At 38.7% G+C, this 25,856-nt stretch overlaps 2 protein-coding genes and 1 pseudogene across 4 annotated transcripts in view; 1 reads left to right on the top strand and 2 right to left on the bottom strand.

Annotated features, from left to right (window-relative positions):
* Window positions 1-14,721, bottom strand: part of LOC108414800 (zinc finger protein 850-like) — a 32,440-nt gene extending 17,719 nt beyond the window's left edge. The window contains exons 1-2 of the mRNA XM_037531530.1: window positions 14,592-14,721; window positions 310-1,476 (exon numbers count right to left, since the gene is read on the bottom strand). Coding sequence (XP_037387427.1) covers window positions 310-1,306 — 997 coding nt within the window. The 5' untranslated portion in view covers window positions 1,307-1,476; window positions 14,592-14,721. The remainder of the gene's footprint in view (window positions 1-309; window positions 1,477-14,591) is intronic.
* Window positions 9,906-20,773, bottom strand: LOC108412286 (zinc finger protein 850-like). Of its 3 annotated transcripts, none has more exons than XM_037531491.1 (3): window positions 20,662-20,773; window positions 17,784-18,933; window positions 9,906-12,508 (listed from the first exon to the last, which is right to left on the bottom strand). In XM_037531491.1, exons 2-3 carry the CDS (start codon window positions 18,797-18,799, stop codon window positions 11,824-11,826), a joined length of 1,701 nt encoding a protein of 566 aa, XP_037387388.1. In that variant the 5' UTR covers window positions 18,800-18,933; window positions 20,662-20,773; the 3' UTR covers window positions 9,906-11,823. The 3 variants fall into 3 exon arrangements, 2 of the variants coding, with proteins under 2 accessions (XP_037387388.1, XP_017539746.1); XR_005129192.1 differs by lacking the exon at window positions 9,906-12,508 and adding an exon at window positions 16,628-17,004 and having other exon boundaries at window positions 17,664-18,933; XM_017684257.2 differs by lacking the exon at window positions 9,906-12,508 and adding an exon at window positions 16,628-17,004 and having other exon boundaries at window positions 17,779-18,933.
* Window positions 20,774-22,742: 1,969 nt separating this feature from the next.
* LOC108412292 overlaps window positions 22,743-25,856 on the top strand; it is a 51,183-nt pseudogene continuing 48,069 nt past the window's right edge.

Genomic DNA, 25,856 nt, shown 5'->3' on the forward strand with positions numbered 1-25,856 from the left:
TTTATGCTCATGTATAAGCAATAAAGGGTGGATTTCCTCTCTAAAAAGTTACCTGGATTATTTGAATCTGGGCTGGAAGAAGCACTCCCTGCTAACTTCTACTCTCAGAATGTGTTAAGGTTACACTCATTACTGCCCACTTCCACCAATTCTCTTAATGTCCTTGTGTGTTTTCACAGTCCTGGAACACCTGAAAGTCTTCCCACACTCTGAACAGTAAGAAGGCTTCTCTCCTGTGTGAATGAGCTGGTGTGTTTCGAGACAACAAGGTTTAGCAAAACTCTTCCCACATTCTGAGTAGTTAAAAATGCTTCTCTTCTGTGTGAATGAGCTGGTGTTGTTTGAGAGTACTCTGTCGATTAAAACTCTTTCCACACTCTGAGCAGTGATATGTCTTCTTTCCTGTGTGAATGCGCCAGTGTCGTTGGAGATCACTTTGTCGTTTAAAACTCTTCCCACACACTGAGCAGTGATACAGTTTCTCTCCAGTGTGAATGAGCTGGTGTTGTTGGAGATTACTTTGTCGATTAAAACTCTTTCCACACTCCGAGCAGTGATATGGCTTCTCTCCTGTGTGAATGCGCCAGTGTTGTTGGAGAGTACTTCGTCGATTAAAATTCTTTCCACACTCGGAGCAGTAATACGGCTTCTCTCCTGTGTGAATACGCTGGTGTGGTTGGAGATCACGTTGTCGATTAAAACTCTTCCCACACTCTGAGCAGTGATACAGTTTCTCTCCAGTGTGAAGGAGCCGGTGTTGTTGGAGAGTACTTAGTCGATTAAAACTCTTTCCACAGTCTGAGCAGTGATACGGCTTTTCTCCTGTGTGAATACGTTGGTGGTGTTGGAGAAGGCTCTGTTGATTAAAGTTCTTTCCACACTCTGAGCAGTGATACGGCTTCTCTCCTGTGTGAATACGTTGGTGGTGTTGGAGATGGCTCTGTCGATTAAAACTCTTCCCACATTCTGTGCAGTAATACGGCTTCTCTCCTGTGTGAATACGCTGGTGTTGTTGGAGATGGCTCGGTTGATTAAAGCTCTTTCCACACTCTGAGCAGTGATACGGCTTCTCTCCTGTGTGAATACGTTGGTGGTGTTGGAGATGGCTCGGTCGATTAAAACTCTTCCCGCAGTCTGAGCAGTGATGCAGCTTCTCTCCTGTGTGAATGCGCTGGTGTCTTTTGAGAGCACTCTGGTCAATAAAATTCTTCCCACACTCTGAGCAGTTATATGGCTCCAAGCTATACTGATTTCTCTTCTTGCAGCATTTCTGCGTCTGTCTCTGAGATGTGTTCATGTTGAGCATACCAGATGACCTCTGTTATGTACCAGAACATCTTCTGGACAGCATTTTCTTGTATTTCACCTGCTTCAGCAGCTTAACTTCCCTTCTGGAGGGATATTGATGTATTTACAGAAACATATTTAAGCTTGGTAGGGAGAAGAAGAAGACTTTAAACAGGACCCCCTTCATTTCTGGAAAAAGAATAAAGAAAATGTAAGCTCAAAGTGCAATGCAACAAAAGCATTCTGATCTGAATCAACTGTCAGAAAAGTTGAGTGTTGATAAGGTGTTTTTAACAAGCACTGTAGAGTCTGGTATAACCAAACTCTGTTGGTACGACTCAGAAGGCATGACTGTAACTGTCTGTTGAGACTGGGAAGTATGGATGTATTATTGTTTCTAAATGCCATGTGATGCAGTTTGTGGGTCGTAATCTGGGTTATGTGAAGCATTTAATAGTGCATTAACTGAAGTTTTGAATTGCTGGTTTCCAGTCGAAGTGATCTATGTGGCATCTATAAATTTATTTATTTGTGGTAGTTTTCCTGAGGTTTAAGGCTGTGTAGTTTAGAGGAAAGGAGTGGGACTGTGAAAGTTTCTAAAGTTGATGGTTTCCTTTATAACGTCTTTCAGCTGCATATACTAAAAGTAACAGTGATGTGCCATGTTGTATTTTTCCTTGATTGTGTTGAAGGTCATGAACAAGCCGTAGGTGAATAACTGTCCCAGGCTGGTTATTTCTCTCTGACTCCAAGCTGAAAATAGGAAGGGTTTATTGTAGATTAGAACCATGGGTTTGTTCCATAAAGAAGTATTTCTCCTTCTGAGCACACTGTAACTGAGGATTTCATTACATTTCCAGTAAGCAGTCAGGGTGGCACTTATTCTGTTATTTTTAAAACAACTTTGTGATTTTATAGTTTGCTCTATGAAGAGAATGCTGATAATATCTAATTCTTGAATTAAACAGTCTTCAGTGTCTTAACATGGTTGGTTAGAGTTAGTTATCCAATCCTGAATGTAAAGTAGCTGATATGATAAGAAATAAGCATAAGAATTTGAGGCTCCAAGTCCTCCAAGATGTTTAGGCTTTTGGAGAGTGGATCGTTTTGAGCAGTGCTTTCAGTAGAACTGTATAGCTGCACTGTGAGGCAGGGAGAACCAAATAGATGGTGGGATGACAGCGGACACAGAAAACAGAGATTTCATTTTAAGAGAATCTTCTGCAAATTGCACCTGGTGTAATTATAAAAGATGTTGCCATTGGCTGGGAACATTTAATGAAACAAGTGGAAATCACAGTGAAGGTGAAGGAGCTTCTTAAAGTTTTCAGGGACATCGTTATTAAACAACACTTGTATTGAAAAAGCATTTCAGATAAACCAAGAATCACAAAACGTGCTCCAAAAGTTGTCGGGAAAGCAAAAAAACTGTATGTTAATCCACTAGATAAGAACATTATTACCACAGTAAATTAACTAGCAGGTTTTCCAAGTAGAATATATAATTAAATCAACCAACTCTGGTCTGAACGAAGCTGCTTCTGTGTGTCTATAATCGATTATAAACCCATCAGATCTTATTTCCAGAATTCTGAAGCGTCTCCAGCTGTTTGTCTCAGAGTGAATGAAGAACAGTGAGGGTTAAAGTCTCAAACAGATTCCTACCTTCAGCAGTTCAGCTCTGGTTTCTGGTCCTACAACACTGTCTGAGCACATGGACTGCTGACCACAACACAATCTTCTGCTTCTCCACTTTAGCGCAGTTGGAGAAAGTGAGTGTTACAGAATTACCGCCACCACCTGGCCTGAAGCGGCTTATTTCCAGCCATACAAGAATAGACTCATCAACTGAATTCAGTTTGATTTGGAAGAGTAAATCACATACCTTTAAGAAAGTATTTTGTTTAAGCATTATAAAGATGAAAGACTTTTTTAATTTTTGCCTGGACAGTGTTGGACAGTGAGTGAAGTCTTATTTCTTATCATATCAGCTACTTTACATTCAACATTGGACATCTAACTCAATCCACCCATGACACGACACTGAAGACTGTTTAATTCAAGAATTAGATATTCTCAGCATTCTCTTCATAGAGCAAACTATAAAATCACAAAGTTGTTTTAAAAATAACAGAATAAGTGCCACCCTGACTGCTTACTGGAAATGTAATGAAATCCTCAGTTACAGTATTTCTCCTTCTGAGCACACTTCTTTATGGAACAAACCCATGGTTCTAATCTACAATAAACCTTTCCTATTTTCACCTTGGGGTCAGAGAGAAATAACCAGCCTGGGACAGTTATTCACCTTCAACACCATCAAGGAAAAATACAACATAGCAGATCACTGTTACTCTTAGGAAATGCAGCTGAAAGAAGTTCTAAAGGAAACCATCAACATTAGAAAATTTCAAAATCCCACTAAACTACACAGCCTTAAACCTCAAAAATTACTACCAATATATACATTTATAGATGGCAAGTTTAGATGCTAAATCACTTTGACTGGAAACCAGCAATTCAAAACTTCAGTTAATACACTACAAACCCTTCACAGAACCCACATTACAACCTATAAACTGCATCAAATGGGATTTAGAAACAGTTATACATCCACACTACCCAGTCTCAACAGACAATTACTGTCATGCCTTCTGGCTTTAGTCAGAAAGTTCTCTGTTTTACAAGGATGATGATGACAGCTGGCCACCAACTGACTAACTTTAGTTAAGCTTAGTAAGGGTTCATTCATGAACAATTATGTCACTTTTTAATCATGGAGACTCTACGCTGCTTGTTAAAAACACCTTATCAACACTCAGTACCCTTACAAAACACAAATCATGTTTGACACAGAAAACAAAGGGAAAAAACAACCACAATGTGTTTCTCCCATAACATTATCAGAATTCCCAGTGAAGATTTGTAAGCAGGAAGTACTCTAAGGATCTTGACTCTTGCTTTGTAAGTTTCAGTCATCTGTTTAGATGAGCTGTGTCCATTCTGAGCATGGCTGCTAAGAGGTTTTAAGGACCACATGATTTATTTATGCCCTGAAATTGTCTGTATAGGGCTTGGAGATGTGAGACCTCACCAAGAAAAATCCTGAATGTAGCAAAATGCATATTTCAGCACTTTAATGACCTTAAATAGTGAAAAAGTGTACATAGGATATAACATATGGAGTTTTAATATTCATTTTGGTTTCCATAGGACATGATGGTGGTGGATTTTGAGTAATCCCAGTTTTTGCCATGGGGAAATCCAGCTTAGTCCTGGAGTTTCCAGTCAGCATGATGACAGTTCTTGAGTGGTCTATATGTCTGTTTACAGAGTTCAAGCAATTACGTGATTGGCCAGTCAAAATCAGAGGGAATGTTATTCTTTAGTGACACTTTCTGCCAGTTGAAACATTCATGATTTGGATCAGGCCACTTTTGTTGCATTACACATTGCCTCTGTATTTTTTTGATGTCCTGTTTCAAATCTTCTTCTGCCCTTCCCTACCCATCTTAAATGTGCTTCCATAAATACATAGGATATCCCACCAAGAGGAATGTTAAGCTGTTGAAACAGGTTAAATATAAGAATATGGGTCCAGAAGACGCTCCGGTATACAACAGAAAGAATCCACTACTGCTTGGAGTGTGGAAAGAGTTTTACTCGAAAGAGTACTCTCCCAAGAATACCAGCATATTCACACAAGAGAGAAGCCGTATCACTGCTCAGAGTGTATTAAGAGAAGTGATGGAAATTCCAAAATTTTAATACAGTGGTATGCAAAAGTTTGGGCACCCCTGATAATTTTCATGATTTGCCTTTATAAATCATTGGTTGTTCAGATCTGCAATTTCAGTTAAATATATCATGTAGCAGACAAACACAGTGATATTTCAGAAGTGAAATTAAGTTTATAGGATTTACAGAAAGTGTGCAATAATTATTTAAACAAAATTGTATGTACCTTTCAGCATTAATGGTGCCTTCACAGATGGGCAAGTCACCCATGCCATGTTGACAGCGCAATGCCATCTTGGATGCTGACTTTTGAACTGTGCATTAATAACAAACCGAATGGTTCTTCTTTTCTTTAGCCCAGAAGACACATCAATGAGTTACAAAAAGAATTAAAAAATTTTATTTGTCAGACCACAGAACACTTTTCCACTTTGTCTCAGTCCATTTCAAATGAATTCAGTCCCAGCCAGCGGCAAAAAGACTGCAGTAACACTGATCTCCTTCATTACAGTCCTAAAAAAGAACACTCTGAAGAACAAAAAACAACTCCTAAAGATTAAAACGGAAGAAAAGTGGCACTTTTGTTGCAACAAAAATTAACTAGTTAACAGTGAGGAATCAAAGGGGCAAAAGCTCACCATCAAATATTTGTATGATTTTTCATCATTGAAACAGAAATTCTATATTAACTTAGTATGTGTTATGATTACAAAACATGATTAGTGCTCATTTTCTCAGTTCTCAGTGCACTTGTGAGTCATCATAGTCTTTGACTACCTGAAACTCTTCCTGCACTCTGAGCAGTGATACAACTTCTCTTCTGTGTGAAAGATCTGGTGTCCTAGGTGAGTCTGATGATTAAAACTCTTCCCACACTCTGAGCAGTAGTGATGTCTCTCCTTGCTGCATTTCTGTGTTACGTGGAGGGAACCAGATGGTGTTTGCCAAGTACCATAATGTTTCAGTTGTTAAAAATTCTTCTCGTTGGAATGTCCTGATGTGTTTATGGAAGCACATCTAAGCTGTGTATGGAAGTGCAAAAGAAAACGTGAAGCAGGAAATATGGCATAAAATGTAAAGAAGAATTAAAGGATATGGATAAATTGTGGCATGGCACTCAAACGGAAGAAATCATAACTCCGTTGTTCCAAAGGCCATATGGAAATGCTTTTTAATTTGGCTTATAGTAATTTTATGGCAGGTCATCTGGGGTAGGATAAAACACAAAATCTGTAATTCATGATGGCACGCAATATGTATAATATGTGTGTGTTTGTAAATTTTCATGGATGAAATTCTGGTCTATAGGGCCAGAGAGGAGGAGCATGATCATCACCTGCAGAAGGTAGTACAATGTATAAAGATGACCGGTTTGAAGCTCAACTAGTCAGCTGTGGCTCCTCATCTAACTGATCGTTGCAGGATCCAGCCTGACCCCAACAAAGTGGGAGCTATTTGGCAACTGTCACCAACTGCAGATGTGTAAGAACTGAAAAGCATACTGGGAATAGTGAATTATCTTGGAAAATACATTCCCAACTCATGTCCCTCTCAAGAGTAACTGAGGTAACTGAGGTACCTCAGTAACTGAGGTAAATCTGTCATTAACCAAAGGAAAAATGGCATTAACTGAGGTAAATCTGCAGTAGCTGAGTGAAATATGGCGGTAACTGAGGTAAATCTGTCAGTAACCAAGGGAAATATGGCATTAACTGAGGTAAATCTGCAGTAGCTGAGTTAAATATGGCGTTAACTGAGGTAAATCTGTCATTAACCGAGTGAAATATGCCATTAACTGAGGTAAACCTGCAGTAGCTGAGTGAAATATGGCATTAACTGAGGTAAATCTGCAGTAGCTGAGTGAAATATGGCATTCATTGAGGTAAATCTGCAGTAGCTGAGTGAAATATGCCATTAACTGAGGTAAACCTGCAGTAGCGGAGTGAAATATGCCATTAACTGAGGTAAATCTGCAGTAGCAAAGTGAAATATGGCATTAACTGAGGTAAATCTGCAGTAGCTGAGTGAAATATGGCGTTAAAAGAGGTAAATCTGTCATTAACTGAGTGAAATATGGCATTAACTGAGGTAAATCTGCAGTAGCTGAGTGAAATATGGCGCTGAGGTAAATCTGTCATTAACCATGTGAAATATGGCATTAACTGAGATAAATCTGCAGTAGCTGAATGAAATATGCCAGTAACTGAGGTAAATCTGCAGTATCTGAGTGAAATATGGCATTAACTGAGGTAAATCTGCTGTAGCTGAGTGAAATATGGCGTTAACTGAGGTAAATCTGTCATTAACCGAGTGAAATATGGCATTAACTGAGGTAAATCTGCAGCAGCTGAGTGAAATATGCCATTAACTGAGGTAAATCTGCAGTAGCTGAGTGAAATATGGCATTAACTGAGGTAAATCTGCAGTAGCTGAGTGAAATATGGCGTTAACTGAGGTAAATCTGTCATTAACCGAGTGAAACATGCCATTAACTGAGGTAAATCTGCATAAGATGAATGAAATATGCCATTAATTGAGGTAAATCTTTAGAAGCTGAGTGAAATATGGCGTTAACTGAGGTAAATCTGTCATTAACCAAGTGAAATATGCTATTAACTGAGGTAAATCTGCAGTAGCTGAGTGAAATATGGTGCTAACTGAGGTAAATCTGTCATTAACCGTGTGAAGTATGTCATTAACTGAGGTAAATCTGCTGTAGCTGAATGAAATATGCCAGTAACTGAGGTAAATCTGCAGTATCTGAGTGAAATATGGCATTAACTGAGGTAAATCTGCTGTAGCTGAGTGAAATATGGCGTTAACTGAGGTAAATCTGTCATTAACCGAGTGAAATATGGCATTAACTGAGGAAATCTGCAGTAGCTGAATGAAATATGGCATTAACTGAGGTAAATCTGCAGTAGCTGAGTGAAATATGGCATTAACTGAGGTAAATCTATCATTAACCATGTGAAATATGGCATTAACTGGGGTAAATCTGCAGTAGCTGAGTGAAATATGCCATTAACTGAGGTAAATCTGCAGTAGCTGAGGGAAATATGCCATTAACTGAGGTAAATCTCCAGTAGCTGAGTGAAATATGGCATTAACTGAGGTAAATCTGTCATTAACCGTGTGAAATATGCCATTAACTGAGGTAAATCTGTCATTAACCGTGTGAAATATGCCATTAACTGAGGTAAATCTGCAGTAGCTGAGTGAAATATGCCATTAACTGAGGTAAATCTGTCATTAACCGTGTGAAATATGCCATTAACTGAGGTAAATCTGTCATTAACCGTGTGAAATATGCCATTACCTGAGGTAAATCTCCAGTAGCTGAGTGAAATATGGCATTAACTGAGGTAAATCTGTCATTAATCGAGTGAAATATGCCATTAACTGAGGTAAATCTGCAGTAGCTGAGTGAAATATGCCATTAACTGAGGTAAATCTGTCATTATCCGTGTGAAATATGCCATTAACTGAGGTAAATCTGCAGTAGCTGAGTGAAATATGGCATTAACTGAGGTAAATCTGTCATTAACCGTGTGAAATATGGCATTAACTGGGGGAAATCTGCAGTAGCTGAGTGAAATATGGCATTAACTGAGGTAAATCTGCAGTAGCTGAGGGAAATATGGCATTAACTGAGGTAAATCTGTCATTAACCGTGTGAAATATGGCATTAACTGAGGTAAATCTGCAGTAGCTGAGGGAAATATGGCATTAACTTAGGTAAATCTGCAGAAGCTGAGTGAAATATGGCATTAACTGTGGTAAATCTGCAGAAGCTGAGGGAAATATGGCATTAACTGAGGTAAATCTGCAGTAGCTGAGGGAAATATGGCGTTAACTGAGGTAAATCTGTCATTAACCAAGTGAAATATGCTATTAACTGAGGTAAATCTGCAGTAGCTGAGTGAAATATGGTGTTAACTGAGGTAAATCTGTCATTAACCGAGTGCAATATGCCATTAACTGAGGTAAATCTGCAGTAGCTGAGTGAAATATGGCATTGACTGAGGTAAATCTGTCATTAACCAAGTGAAATATGCTATTAACTGAGGTAAATCTGCAGTAGCTGAGTGAAATATGGTGTTAACTGAGGTAAATCTGTCATTAACCGAGTGCAATATGCCATTAACTGAGGTAAATCTGCAGAAGCTGAGTGAAATATGGCATTAACTGTGGTAAATCTGCAGTAGCTGAGGGAAATATGGCGTTAACTGAGGTAAATCTGTCATTAACCAAGCGAAATATGCTATTAACTGAGGTAAATCTGCAGTAGCTGAGTGAAATATGGTGTTAACTGAGGTAAATCTGTCATTAACCGAGTGCAATATGCCATTAACTGAGGTAAATCTGCAGTAGCTGAGTGAAATATGGCATTGACTGAGGTAAATCTGTCATTAACCAAGTGAAATATGCTATTAACTGAGGTAAATCTGCAGTAGCTGAGTGAAATATGGTGTTAACTGAGGTAAATCTGTCATTAACCGAGTGCAATATGCCATTAACTGAGGTAAATCTGCAGAAGCTGAGTGAAATATGGCATTAACTGTGGTAAATCTGCAGTAGCTGAGGGAAATATGGCATTAACTGTGGTAAATCTGCAGAAGCTGAGTGAAATATAAAAGTATTGTTATTGTTGTGATAATTTTCTTTAGTTTAGGTGAAAGTATGAAAGGAAATTACTCAAGCTAGAGTAAATAAGTAGTTCACTGGAAATCCCCTTGAGTAATGGAGTTAGTTTAATGTATATCCACAACCTGAAAATATTTCTGTTGACTCAATATCACTGAAAATAAGCTATACAGGTAAAACTAAAGCAGGACATATGATACAGTATGAGAAAAATGTTCTGAGCATTGAGACTGTTCACAGTTTGCACTGGCCTTAACAAACAAATTACTTTAATGAGAATCAAAATAACAGGTAGTTTACTCAATTAACAATTAACCAGTAAAAGTCCTGCTGCCCACCAACTTACCTTCTGTCACATTAGCTTATGTTAATTAACATTACAGCCAGTAAACATTATATTTACAGAACATTTCTACTATTAAAATGATTAATAACAACAGCAATTTATTCAGCTTTGATTCTTTGCTGTGATGCATTCCTCTGGTAGTCATAATTACTTCATACACAATCAGTAATGTTTTTCACTTTATTTAAAAAGCCTCTCACACAGTTAAAGACAAACACAAAAGCGGAGAGAGAGAGAGAGAGAGAGAGCGCAAAACAAGGCTTCACTCTGTGATAGAAAACAAACAGAAAAGTGCTGATGAAAATTTATCTGTAAGGTGAGGACGAGAAGTAAAAGTACTTTTTGAAAACACATTTTTAAATAAAGAAGATGAGGAAATATTTTCCTACAGTCTGACTGAGTGATTATCTGAACATTACAGCATAACATCTTATTTAAAATTCTGTCTGAGTGATGTTATGGTTTCTCTAATGGCTCATTATTAACATTAGCTTATCTGGATTCTAGGCAATCACTGTTCTGTCTTTGCACACTGTGTGCACAACAAAAAACTTCATACTCCATCTGCAGTCTGATTAGATGAGTGCTTAGACTGTTAAGTCTAAAAAGCAAAAAAGTGTAAAACAAATCTGATTGTGACAGAATTACTGTTCAGAGCTCATAGGGAAATATGTAGTACTACATTTCCCCTCATACAGTCATATAGTAGCAAAACTTAAAAAAAAAAAAAAAAAAAAGATTTTACATGGAAATCCATATGGGCTGATATCAGTGTTACTTGAAGTACCTAAGTGACAGCAACTTGCAATAACATATATGAAACATATTTTATCATTGAAAAATAGCCACAATATTGTACTGTAATATTAATCTACATTTACTTCATGTTTTATTTGTTTCATAGGCCACTAGTTAAGCAGCTGGCTAAGACTTTTTCCTATCATCATCAAACTTATGTCAATAAAACTCTTTTACTCAGGTTCTGTTTTTGAACATGCATATACATATTGATTCATCATTAAAAATCAAAACTACTTTAATGCAGACTTGGATTTGTGCAGGAACAAAACTGGACGCAGTGTCACTGGTGAGATTTAGGCTACTTATGTGCTTGATCAAGACGCATTGCATCTTGTGCCACAGCCTTATCTTGTGTTTGACACAAAGGCCTTAAAGTCTCTGAAAAGAGTAATGGAAAGATCATGGATGATTTGTAGTCTTTCTTGTATGCAACATTATGCTGCATCAAACCAGCATGTGTAGGATACACTGAGGAGAGGTTACCAGTATGTCTCTCAGACAGCTCGATCTCATTTATACTCCTGTATGTTGTTTACAAAGCTGTACAGTTCTGCCCACCAAAACATCGCTGTTGCAGTTTTGGGTCCATATCTCCTTCATTAGTCATGAACAAGAACACTCTAAATTTATGGCACACAAAAATCATCTAAAGATTAAAATACGGAAGGCCAAGATTCCATGAGCCAAGCACTGTATCAAATGTTTATCAAACACCCATCATGTCATCAGAAACACTGTACTAGCTTAGATACACTAAATAAGAAATCAAATCTCTTATGTGGGGCTTCATGATCATTTTTAAGACCACTTCAAACAAAACTAATTTTGGAAGGAATTTGAAGTTCTACACTTTTGCACTGGGTATATGACCTGTAGGCTGGACAGGAAATTATATTTCAGTTTAAGTTCATGTTTTGAAAAGAGCATATAACAACAAAAGGTCTGGACTGGAGACACTGCTCCCTGGACACTTCTACTCCCGGAATGTGTTCCGTTTACAGTATTTACTGCCCATTTCCATCACTGCTCCTAGTGCATTTGTGTGTCTTCATAGTATTAGAATGCCTGAAACTCTTCCCACAGTCTGAGCAGTGATACGGCTTCTCTCCTGTGTGAATGCGCTGATGTTTTCGGAGAGTACTCTGTAGAGTAAAACTCTTCCCACACTCTGAGCAGTAATACGGCTTCTCTCCTGTGTGAATGCGCTGGTGTTGTTGTAAAGTACTCTGCAGATTAAAACTCTTCCCACACTCTGAGCAATAATACGGCTTTTCTCCAGTGTGAATGCGCTGGTGTTTTTTGAGATTATTCTGTACAGTAAAACTTTTCCCACACTCTGAGCAGTAATATGGCTTCTCTCCTGTGTGAATGCGCTGGTGTTCTTGAAGAGAACTCTGATGATTAAAACTCTTCCCACACTCTGAGCAGTGATAAGGCCTCTCTCCTGTGTGAATGTGCTGGTGTCGTTGGAGATTACTCTGTCGATTAAAACTCTTCCCACACTTTGAGCAATGAAATGGTTTCTCTCTTGTGTGAATGAGCTGGTGTTTTTGGAGATGAATCTGTTGATTAAAACTTTTCCCACACTCTGAGCAGTAATACGGCTTCTCTCCTGTGTGAATGCGCTGGTGTGTTTTGAGGTTACTCAGTTGAGTAAAACTCTTTCCACACTCCAAGCAGTGGTGTTTTCTCTTCTTGCTGCGTTTCTTCGCGTGTCTCTGAAGTGTGTTCACATGGAGGGTACCCGTTGATGTAAGCTGAGCACCAGTACGTTTTTTGGATGCCATATTCTTATATTCAACTTGTTTCAGCAGCTTTGTATTCCTCTTGGTGGAATGTTCTGACGTGTTTACAAAAGCACGTTTAAGCTGGGTAAGGAAGTACGGGAGAAGACTTAAAATTGGACATCAGTTATTTCTGGAAGAATAAAAAAAGAAAATAAACTCAAAGTGCAATGCAACAAAGGTAGTAGATCCAAATCATGAATGCTCCACTTATATCAACTCGCAGAAAGTGTAAAGAAAGAATAAAATTCCATCTAACATAGAAAAGCCAGTCACCGAATTACTCAAACTCATCATACAGACATATAGACCGCTGAAGTCATGATATTGGTGCTAAGATGGTGCTAAGATGGATTTTTTTCATTGAAATAACTGGGATTATTTGAAAATTGTCACCATCAAATCCTGTAATTAACAAAATGATACCACACTTGATACATTTTATCCCATGTACATTTTTCTGCTGAATGTTGATGGATCTTCTCATTTTTACAAAACAAGAGAAAAATTTGAACACTTCCTGCTTATAAACTTTCACTCTCTGAAATGCTTTTAACAATTAATATTAAGAACAACGTTGACAGCTCTGACATTATCCAGAGGCATTTTGGAATCAAGTACTGTGGCCTCTCATTATCACTACTGATTAAGAACATGCCCACACGTCTGCACTCACACCACTTTTATTTTAGTTTTTTCCTTTTTACTAATTAAATTTAGCAAATAAATGATAACACTGCATTTACATTTTGAGAAACCTGCTATATTTCTGTTTATTTCATGCAGATGTTTGAAAAATCAACAAAATGTGTCATTTGACCAGAGGTGCCTAAACTTTCACAAACTGTAACATAATAATTCTTAGAATGTTACAGGAGATGCACACGGCTTGTTTAATATTTCATTTTTGTTTTCTGCGTCAAACATGAAATGTTTATTCTTAAAGGTAAGGAGCGGTTACAACCCCAGTGTCCTAGTAGTTCACCGTCTGTCTGACGTTGCTGCTTTGCATGTGTTCTTTTTTATTTAGGCTGCAGGACATGAAGATTTGTAGTTGGCAGCATGGACGAGCCCTTCCACAATAAATCTTGCCCAAAGAATTGTATGCTCGTCTGACATTTTCAACAAAATTGACTAATAAACAGTTAACAATGTAGTGGTCAGTGTTAATGTGGTGATTTTTTTGAACAAAATTATAGAGTCTGTATTATTAAAAAGTGTATTATTATAACTTTTCCTTTTAATATTATATTAAATTAAGGTTGTGGGTTAACCAATCAAAATTGTTACCCAAGTTCACAAGCTCAGCAATAATCTGTTTAGAGGTCTTAGTAGCTTGTTTATGAAACCAGGTTAAATGAGCATTCTGATCTTTTGATCAACTTACATGGACATTTTAAAAATGACCATCTATTAAAATTGAGGAGCTTGTGAAAATCAGTGAACATGAACATCATCATCAACCTCAGCAGGTTTCAAGTCTTTAAAACTAACAGCAACATGCTCATCATCTCTGTGTATCATTTCCGTATTTAATTTGTACCCGCAATTTACATACGGTCCCTTACACTCTATAAGAATTCTGACTATTTTGATCCAATGTATTCGAGGACATAGAAAGATCGGAAACTTCGAGGAAATACAGTGAATATGATTTGTTCTCGGATTCATCCCAGGTTCATCAGATGTTTCAGGAGATTGTTTGTGAGCAGTAGAAGGGAAAAAGGCAAATCTCCACTGAATCTCCAATGTCAGTCTAACACAAGCTATCAGAGCTGCAGCTGTTTGTGTTGTTCTTCTTATTCACTTCACTCCCTCATTTACTACCGTTAGCCTCTTTGGCTATTTTAGCCTGTGTGTGCTTATATACACAGAGATGTGGCTCCTCAAGATGAGCTAACTAGCTTAGCAGCCTTTATCTGAACAAGCAGGCTGTGAATCCCAGCTCTACATAACACGGCAGACTAAAGGCTGATTTAAACACTCACTGCACTGCTGTGGTCGGATTCCAGCAGGAGAGGATCATCTGAAAGCTCAGCTGCATCAGATTCAGCGCACAGCCACTCCAGGATGGATCAGACACCAACACTGTGTGAAGACGACACTAGCGAGGTCAGACCAAGAGCAACTGAAGTGCTTTTCAAAGTAAAAGACTCCATCGATTCATGCCTCTTCGTTAATAGTAGCAAATATGCAAATTCATATTATACTTATCAAAATATTTTAGAATTGTTTTGTTTTATATCAAACAATAAAAACTTTGTTTTTAGCAAATATTCACTCATTTTGAATTTGATACCTGCAACACGTTCCAGAGGAGTTGGGACAGGGGCGTGTTTACCACTGTGTTACATCACTTTTCCTTTTAACAACACTCAATAAGTGTTTGGGAACTGAGGACACTAATTGTTGAAGCTTTGTATGTGGAATTCGGTGAAGCCTTTCGGTGAAGAGGGAGTCGAGCCATAAGACAAACCTCTTTGTTTACCAGTCAGCCTACATCCCAAATCTCACCCATGGTTAAGAGCTGGGTAATGACCGAAAGAATAAGATCGCACATACAAGCAGTGGAAAGGGTGGCAGGCTACATTCTATCATTGTGGACGCACCTAACATTTCATTTTCACAGAGTCTTACAATGATTCTAAATGTAAAAATTTATACAGTACTACAATCACAATTTTTTAGATGTGTCTGCAGCTAAATTATTTTGTATTAAAATAATAGATTGTATACTTTTGAACAATGATGACCCCTGAGAAAGCTGCAGGCTTTAGCAGACTGGAGCATTTGAACTAAAATAAACATTTACTCCAGTGATCTGGGAGCAGTGCTAGAATCTCCTAAATCCTGAAAGCTTTCTATTATAAAGATTAGATAGAAACAGAGAAACAATATCACAGTATAGAGTGAGCAAATATAGAAGCATACAAATACACAGTAGGAAGTACTGTATATGATATGTATATGAAATAGCACTTTTTTACCTTTATAGAAAATAAATACAAACATATAAACTTTGCTTTAAAATACATATGCTGAAATGCTAAAGCACATATTCCCTATGTATAACCAACAAACCTCCCTGTCTGAATAACTGTATAGCTCCTCTGAACCCAAATACTTATTAATACAACTGTACAATCATCTTGTTATACATTGCACATAAGTTTTCTTTCTCAGACTCCACACATAAGTACATATTGACATATTACACTCATTCATCTCTTTAGTTCCAATTGCATTAGCACTTTTATATCTAATCTCTTAATATTTGTTCTATTAACTGTAAACTTTTAAAATCTTTTGTAGTCTGAGTATGTGTCTAATCTGTTTAATATGTTACATGTGTGCCCTCACTGAGAGATTGCTTGTATGTGTAACACGCTTAGTGAAATAAAGTGATTCTGATTATGAGTTAGATTACCTAATGAAAAAATAAAAACAAATGTATTTATCTGTTAGCTTATATCGAGTGATGGAATATTAAATGGCTGTATCAACAGAAAGAACTGAGAAGCCCTGATCTTGTTGGATCTCACATGTCACAACTAATTAGGTTAATTAGCAGCTGCCTGAGCTGCTACGGCAGGGGGAGGGGTGGGGGATATGGTAAAATAGACACTTGGATGCAAATCTGGGAAAAGGTAATTGTTCAGCTGTTTCACCCACAATCTGCAAACATCTTACTTTGCATTGTTAACTAGCTAGACGTGCAACAATGGTCTGCAGAAAATTGGTTAATTCAGTTGTTCCACAATAGCCTTGCAACTGTAACTATGCTTGGGACGCCTCTAAAAAACTTTACAATATGCCATAGCATATTTCTAAATCTAAACACTTGCCAAAGATTGGTGGAAAGCATACATTTTTACTCATTCCTCAAACCAGATACAATAGACGAAATGTGCAAGATCTCAAATAATGCGCAGAACTGGAAATGTAAACCAAACGTTGTTGCCTTTGAATGGTAAGCGAGCCCACATGGGACCCCTGAATGTCAGAAGTTATTTTGCACATCAGCTATATTTTAAGCGTATTTTATGTAAATTAGACATATAGTACATATAGAATTGTGTACAAAACATTGATTTACAATTACATAATAATGCATACCTAGTTTGAGCACATTACATGACATCCTGCTCCAAGTAAGGCCCAAGGCCTTACCTCATCTCACAATGGCCTTCTCAAGAAACAAGTGCCACAAAGAACATGAGTACAAAAAAGTTTCATGGAAAGTTCTTAGTCTGGCCTATATGCAACTTTATGCCACATGAAACAGGAATGTGTATAATATACTAAGAAGAGTTCACCAGTACGTCACTCAGATATCTTGATGTCTTGCTGTTTGTCATCTTCCTGTGACTCCTTCACAACACTGTTCAGTTCTGCCCACCACTGCAAAAATAAAAAAGCACACAGAAAACATTTAAATATTTAAAAAAAAGATAATGTGGACAGCCCTTTCCTATTCCAACATGACGGCACACCAGTGCACCAAGCAAGGTCTATAAAGACGTGGATGAGCCAGTTTGGTGTGGAAGAACTTGACTGGCCTGCACAGAGTCCTGACCTAAACCTGATAGAACACCTTTGGGATGAATTAGAGTGGAGACTGTGAGCCAGGCCTTCTCGTCCAACATCAGTGTCTGACCTCACAAATGCGCTTCTGGAAGAACGGTCAAAAATTCCCATAAACACACTCCTAACCCTTGTGGAAAGGCTTCCCAGAAGAGTTGAAGCCGTTATAGCTGCAAAGGGTGGGCCGACATCATACTAAACCCTATGGATTAAGAACGGGATGTCACTCAAGTTCATATGTGTGTGAAAGCAGATGAGTAAATACTTATGGCAATACAGTGTAAGTAAATGGGTTGGTTCCTGTGACATGACAGAAAAAATTAAGTCAAAACAGACAGTTTTTGCAGCTTAGTTTCCATACATGACTTGGGTAGGGAAAATTCGCTTTTCCATGATATGGGCCCTTCTCCTTGATACAGTGTCAACTTCAACCACTACTCTTAGAGCATTTGTGTGTTGACAAAGTCCTCGAATACCTGAAACTCTTCTCACACACGGAGCACTGATACAGCTTCTCTCCTGTCTGAATGCGCTGGTGTTGTTAGAAATGACTCTGTTGACTAAAACTTGTCCCACACTCTGAATACTAACACAGCTTGTCTCCTGTGTGAATGCGTTGGTGCTGGTGAAGATTACTCTGGACAGTAAAACTCTTTCCACACTCTGAGCAGTGATACGGCTTCTCTCCTGTGTGAATGCGCTGGTGCTGTTGGAGATGAGTCCGCCGATAAAAACTCTTCCCACACTCTGAGCAGTGATATGGCTTCTCTCCTGTGTGAATGCGCTGGTGTTGCTGGAGATAACTCTGCACAGCAAAACTCTTTCCGCACTCTGAGCAGTGGTATGGCCTCTCTCCTGTGTGAATGCGCTGGTGTTGTTGGAGATGACTCTGTACAGTAAAACTCTTCCCACACCCTGAGCAGTAATACGGCCTCTCTCCTGTGTGAATGCGCTGGTGCTGCTGGAGATTACTCTGTCGATTAAAATTCTTTCCACACTCTGAACAGTGAAACAGTTTCTCTCCTGTGTGAATGAGCTGGTGGTGTTGGAGATGGCTCTGTTGATTAAAACTCTTCCCACACTCTGAGCAGTAATACGGCTTTTCTCCTGTATGAATGCGCTGGTGCTGCTGGAGATTACTTCGTCGATTAAAATTCTTTCCACACTCTGAGCAGTGAAACAGTTTCTCTCCTGTGTGAATGAGCTGGTGGTGTTGGAGATGGCTCTGTTGATTAAAACTCTTCCCACACTCTGAGCAGTTATATGGCTTCTCGCCTGTGTGAATGCGCTGGTGCTGCTGGAGAGTACTTCGTCGATTAAAACTCTTTCCACACTCTGAGCAGTGAAACAGTTTCTCTCCTGTGTGAATACGTTGATGGTGTTGTAGATGGCTCTGCTGATTAAAACTCTTCCCACAATCTGCGCAGTAATACGGCTTCTCTCCTGTGTGAATGCGCTGGTGGATTTTGAGAGTACTCCGTAGAGTAAAACTCTTTCCACACTCCAAGCAGTAGTGATTTCTATGCTTCCTGAGTTTCTGTGTGTAAGATGTGTTCATGTGGACGGTTCCAGAAGACGTTTGCTGAGTACTGGAACATCTTCTGGTTGCCATATTCGTATATTTAACCTGCTTCAGCAGCTAAACTTTTCTCTTGGTGGAATGTCCTGATGCGTGTGATTATGGAAGCGCAATTTTGCTGGCTAAGGATGTGCCAGAGAAGACTTGAAACAGGACTTCATTCATTTCTGGAAAAAGAAAAAAGAACATATAAACTCAATGTGCAATGCGAATGCTCCATTTACATCAACTGACAGAAAGTGTAAAGAAAGAACAAACTTCAAAAAGTCTGATGTAAAAAAAAGCCTAATTACTCAAACTCTTCAGACTTACAGACTACTGCTTCATGTTTTACCACAACTTCATCAATGAGCTGTTTAGAGGTTTTATATGACCACTCAGAGCTTTATAACAATTTAGTAATACTACCGACCAACAAATTTAAAACAGCCTCTTTCACCCAAGACATTAAGAGTAAAAGTTTAGGGCTCCAAGTCCTCCAAGATATTTAAGCTTTTGGAGGGTGGATCATTTTGATTGGTGCTTCCAAAAGAACTTTATAGCTGCAATGTTGTGAGAGGAGAATCAGCCAAAGGGTGGGATGACCAGGGTCACAGAAAGCAGATTATTCATTTTAGGGAGGATATTCATTTCAATTGTGGATATTTGGCCAATTAAATATAAGACTAGGCTGAGCTTGTGCGGGAGGTTGAGATGTACCAACTAGATATAGCTGGACTCACCTCCACCCACAGTGTGTCTGGAACCAAAGAAAGAAAAACCAAAAGAAGAGGGAAAAGGCATTCCTAAGATGTTCTTGTGCAAATTGCACCTGCTGTCATTATAAAAGATGCTGCCATTTGTTGGGAAAATTTCACACCACAAATAGCAATCATGATGAAGGGGCATCATGATTAAACAACGCTTAAGAGCCCTAAGAAACAAGCATGGAGTGGACCTGCATATTGCCTTGTCACAACCCTACAGCACATTCTAGTTTTGACAAAACAACAACATAACTTGATGAAACTGTATCATTCTTTAATAAGCCTTTAATTCAAAATTCTCAAAATTGTGACATACAGCGGAAAGACTTAACCCAAACCTGCTCTGAATTTATATGATATGACTATATGACACACAAATTTAAAATCACTTCTAGTGCACAAAAACACATTTGACAAACATAGAATAACACTGGTAAGATATGCATTGTTTAACAACTTTTTCTTAATATATGACTACACATGAATATGATGTACAGACTTAAAAACACTAGTCATTTACCAAGAAATTTGCTGTAGGTGTGGGACAATGCAATCTGTAGATTAACTACATAGACCTTCAGACTGTTAAAACTGCTCAAAATAACCATCTATTAAAACTGAGGAACTTGTGAAAATCAGTAACTAACATGAACATCATCTGGGTAATTCCACAGGTTTCAAGTCTTTAGAGCTAACCAGCAGGTTCCTCATCTCTACCCACACTTTACAGACGGTCCCTTACCCTCTTCAGCGCTGCTGCAGCAGCATTTCAGACTATATTGATCAAATGTACTCGGAGAAATGGAAAGTTCGGGATTTTTGACGAAGTACAGTGACTGTATGTTGTTCTCTGTTTCACCACGACTTAGATAATGGAATTTCAGAGGTTTTCGGAGGTTGTCTGTGAGTAGTAGGAGGAGAGAAAGACGAGTCTCTGCTGAAGTGCAGCTCTTCTACTTATTCACTTCACTCCCTCATTCAGTACCGTTAGGTTCCTTTGTTATTTAGGTCTGTCTGAGCTTATAGACACAGATAGGACTCCTCAAGATGAGCTATCTAGCTTAGCAGCCTTTAGGAACCATTATCTAAACAGACGTGAATCCCAGCTCTACATAACACAGCAGACTAAAGGCTGATTTAAACACTCACTGCACTGCTGTGGTCGGATTCCAGCAGGAGAGGATCATCTGAAAGCTGAGCTGCATCAGATTCAGTCACTCCAGTCTGGATCAGACACCAACACGAGCTGTGTGAAGACAACAACACTAGTGAGCTCAGACTAGCGGGAACCGAAAGTGTGCTTTTCAAAATAAAAGACTAGCGCTTAATGTCTCTTAGTTAAAATTACACAACATGCATATCAATATTTCACTTTCTTAATGTTGTAAAACACTTTCTCTGTGTTACATCAAACAAGCATCACCGCATATGCATGGTTATCTCGAGGTATCAGTGTGATGAGAACGACGGCCTACTGCATTTATATTAAAAAAGGATGTACACAATTTTAATGACCTAGTGCCTAAACAGTAAATTGTGTAAACACAAAATGACTGTAAAATGAAATGAGCACACCCTCCTCTGTCTGAAAACATGGAGTTTTCTTTCAAATAAGTGTCACTGCACATGGAGGGAGGATCGTCTCGTACCGTAAGTGTGGCTTACCATGTGGCCTGATGCAGTCAAATTAATTACATTAAAATTGTTCATTTTAATGATTAAAACTACGTAAAGGGTAAAGAATGAGGTGAAAAAGAAGAACTGAGACAAAGGATCCGTGTCAGTTTCTCCATGGTGCTGCTCTAGATCTTTCTGGATCCTCTCTGAATCTTTCTCATGGAAATGAAGCTTCCCTGAAACGACAGACTTAAACAAAATCACACAGAGGTTGTGGAAGTAATGTCGTATACACTAAGGACAAATGTATTGGGACACCTACACATCACACCCACAGGAGCTTTTATGAATTCCATACTAAATCCATAGGCAGTCATATGGAATTGGACCCCCTTTGCAGCTCTAAGACCTTCCACTCTTCTGGGAAGAAGATTTGAGAGTGTCTGTGGGAATTTTATCCCATTCCTCCAGAAGAGCATCTGTGAGGTCAAACACTGATGCTGGACGAGAGGTTCTGGCTCACAATCTCTGTTCTAGTTCATCCCAAAGGTGTTTGATGGGGTTGAGGTCAGGGCTCCTGACGAGTGCCAGTCAAGTTCTTCCACAGCACTCACCCAGTCAGACCTTTAACAACCAATAAATAATCAATCTTCTGTCAGTGTTCAATCAAACGCGTGTCACTGCACATGTAGAGTTTAATACTGCCTCATAGCCTGTTGGAATTACGTTAATAAGACAGTTTTAACTGCCCTAAACACAGTGTCAACACAAACCCACAGTGAAATGAAATCAGCAGACTTTCTCCTGCCAAAACATTTTGCCTAGATTATAACTGTCTAAACAACACACTGAATTAAAATAATCAGGTTTTCTTTCTTTTTCACCTTATTTGGCTTTTTTTTTTACTATTTGTTTCTTCATTGCAGTTTGTAAATATGTTTTTCTTTGGTTGAGCATGTCTTCATTAGAGGTAACTGCTGAGGCCACATTTACCTTTTTGAACTGGTCCCAGTAATGCCTCTGGCATCATCTTAAACCTCTTAATCCAACTAGGATCACGGCAGCAGTTGAAAGAGCAGAGAACCCCAGCTGACCCCGTCCACCTGTCTTCCTCCAGCTCATTCCATGGACCCAGAGCTGGACATATAATCCCTCCAGCTCGTCCTCTGTGCGCATGTGTGTGTGTGTGTGTAGCCTTATTCACTGATATTCATGATGTGTTCTTAAACAACCTCAGAACGGTTCTCACCTTTGTGCTCAAGTGTGCGTAGATTCTTTTCTTACCCAACATCAAATCCCAAATAAAGCACCATGTTAAAGCTCTGAACATTTGTTAAAACTGTGAAAATGGGGTTTAAAAGAAATGTCTTCAAGAAGAAGAGGAATGGTTGGTGAATGAGGTCCAAGATATGCCACATTTCATACCTTGAGATACTCATTTATATGCAGTGATGCTTGTTTTATATGAACATAAAAAGTGTACTAAAGTGTACTAGAACGTTTTAGAAAGTAAAATATTAATGGGAGTTTTGCTACAATGGACCAAGAGACGTCACGAGCTTGAGACTCTTATTTTGAAATGCACACTTTCGGTTCCCGCTAGTCTGAGCTCACTAGTGTTGTCTTCACACAGTGTTGGTGTCTGATTCATCCTGGAGTGGCTGTGCGCTGAATCTGATGCAGCTCAGCTTTCAGATGATCCTTTCCTGCTGGACTCCGACCACAGCAGCGCAGTGAGTGTTTAAATCAGCCTTTAGTCTGCCGTGTTATGTAGAGCTGGGATTCACAGCCTGCTTGTTCAGATAAAGGCTGCTAAGCTAGTTAGCTCATCTTGAGGAGCCTCATCTGTGTCGCTGTAAACTCAGACAGGCCTAAATAACAAACGGTTCTGGATGAGGGATGGAGGTTATTGAGGAGAAGAGTCACACTACACAACAGAACAGCTGCAGCTCTTGATAACTTGTGTCAAGTGAAGAGGGTAACGTTAAGGGACCGTCTGCCAAAGTGCAGGTACTACTTAAAAACGGAGAACATTCACAGAGATGAGGAACCTGTTGGTTTTGTTTATGAAGGCTTGAAATCTTCTGGCATTAAAGTGCATGCACAGTCTCTCAGTAAAAGGTTAGAGTAAGTTTGTTTTAAGACTTTCCTCTGTGTGTAACACAACGTTTGTGAAAGCAGCTTCTGTTTTCTAAACAAAGCAGGATACAGTTCCACCAAGTTGTGTTGGTCAAATTTCTCGAAACTGGAATGCGTTGCAAGGTTGTACCGAGGCAGTCTGCAGGTCCACTACATGTACGTTTAGACTGCTAAAAAAAATTACTTGTTAAAACTGAGGAATTTGAACTGGAGGTATGTAAAACAAAAATAGTTAAAACACAAAATAATGTAATATAGTGCTTATAAACAGTTATCGAGCTCTGAACATGGTTCAGTCACCGAGCAGCTCATTAACATTGAAAAGCATAAATCCCAGAAATCAACAGAAAATATTGATCATGTTGGTCATTGTTGCTTCCGTGTGCAAACCAAGGTAATAGTTCAGATTCTTTTAATTATAGCATTTAAGTATTTTGTTTTCTGTTATTTCCAAAAAACATGATGCCCAACTTGGTGCATGTAGGATTGATAACCTAATAACTCATCTGCTACCAGCTTCAGTGATTGTGCTGCAGTTCAATGCTTATAGTTCTCTGTGTAGCCGTTGTTCCTGCTGCTTTCATTTTGACGTGCAAGTCTTTAATTCCTTGCTGGCTACTCCGCTCCTTTTCTTGTCACCAGTCTGAGGAAAATCTTGCACTGGTTGTGGTCCATGAATATTCTTCTCCTTCACCATAATTGCTGCTCATTGTTGCAATGACACAATGTATGCATGTTGTGCTGTAGTGTTTGAATATATTTTCACCTATTGTATATATGTGTGTGTGTGTGTGTGTGTGTGTGTGTGGGTGTGTATGTGTGTATATATATATTTGTTCATGCTTATGAATACATACTTTTCGCATGCTTTTAATATCAAAGCTAAAAGATATTATCATTAATTTATGTAAAATATTACCATATTACCATAAATTATAAGTGACTATATACTGAATGTGTATTAAGTAACAAAAACAAAATTCTTTGATTACTTTTTTTATTCGTATTTAATTTTTTTGTATTTACAAATTAGCGAATAATTAAGATGAATATTACAGCTGAAAAGTCTTTTTCAGATTACTTTTTCTCATTCAAAGTCACTGACCTACTAAGCTCACAAGACAAAAATTAGTCATCTGTGACTGAAACATACTTAATATTGTGGGATATCTCCACAGCTGCTATTCGATTTAGAATGGACTGGACAAGTTTCTGGATGTAGGCAAAATCAATTTTCAGCCAGTCTTGCATAAAAAAAAATGACCAGATTTCATGGGTATCTTCCCTGGCATCATACCTGTTTTTCCAGGCAGTCCCACAGGGTTTAAAGAGGATTCAAATTGTGGGAGTTTGCGGGCTGGAACAGATGTTTGAATTATCCTGAATGTTCATCATGCCAATCGCTCACATTTGCAGGTGATAGGAATGTTTTTGGTAAGATGGTGAGCAAAATGCAAAAAATTTGGTTGTCCAGCAGCTCAGTGTCAGCACTGTTGTTCAATTTTAATGTCACCTGAACCAAAGGACCCAACACTGCCAGAGCATCACAGAGCCTCCAGTTTGAACCCCACCTTGCATGAAATCCTCATTGAAGGCTTCTACAATGAACAGAATGCCTAGCATCATTCACATACAGCCAGAAACCAGATTCATCTGACCAGATAACACATTTCCAGTCATGAACAGTCCAGCGTTTGTGTCTCTTCACCGACTGTAACCGACAAACTGTAACGGACAAATTTGTGAGCCGAAGTGAGCAAAAGCCTCATGCGTGCCGCTCTGCTCCATATGTTCATGGTATGCAGTTCCCCTGCGGAGAGTTCTTTTGGAAAATGGTTGTGAAGAACCTGCGCTGATGTGTAGAAGCCGGCAGGTATTTACAGCCCGATTATTCTCATGCAATGCCATCTGCAGGAGCTTTACTACTAGTTAGAAGTTACTACCACTTTTCAACATGCAATGTGACTAATTTTTGGTCCGGGGAGCTTATTTTGTGACAACATAAATGTACATTAATTTCACTCCTTCTTTTTCATCATATTATTATTTTTAATGTTGTACTATCATTGTTTTGTTATCTGTACAGTGTCTTTCTCTGTCTTGAAAGGTGTCTATAAACGCAATTAAGAGCTCTTAGCAAACTTTAGATGTTGACATGTGTTATGAGATCACAGTTCAGATTACCTTCTGTTAATCTTTCCATGTAGATGATGTTTGTACAGCAGTGCACAATAGGGTGGTGCATCACTCTTCCAGTGCCAGCCAAATCTTCCTGCAGATCTTTGTCAGTGAAGTGGGGGTTTTACTATGCAGTCTAGAAGCAGTTTCTTCAGAGATATTTCTTAATCCTCCAGATCTTGCCTGGACTTCAATAGTTCACTCATTCTATATCTTAATGCCATTTCAGACAGCGAAAGTTTACAAGCAAAAAATATTCAGATATTCTCTTGCTTTGTAAGAGTCAATCATCTTTAGTTTCAGATACTCAATCAGCTGTTTAGATGAGCCCATGACTGTGAAGTGTAAGCACCCTATGAGGTTAGAACGACATAATTTATGATCTGAAATGCTCTATACATGACTTGGGT

This window comes from Pygocentrus nattereri, chromosome 20 (genome assembly GCF_015220715.1).
Source record: "Pygocentrus nattereri isolate fPygNat1 chromosome 20, fPygNat1.pri, whole genome shotgun sequence".
Taxonomy (NCBI): Eukaryota; Metazoa; Chordata; class Actinopteri; order Characiformes; family Serrasalmidae; genus Pygocentrus; species Pygocentrus nattereri.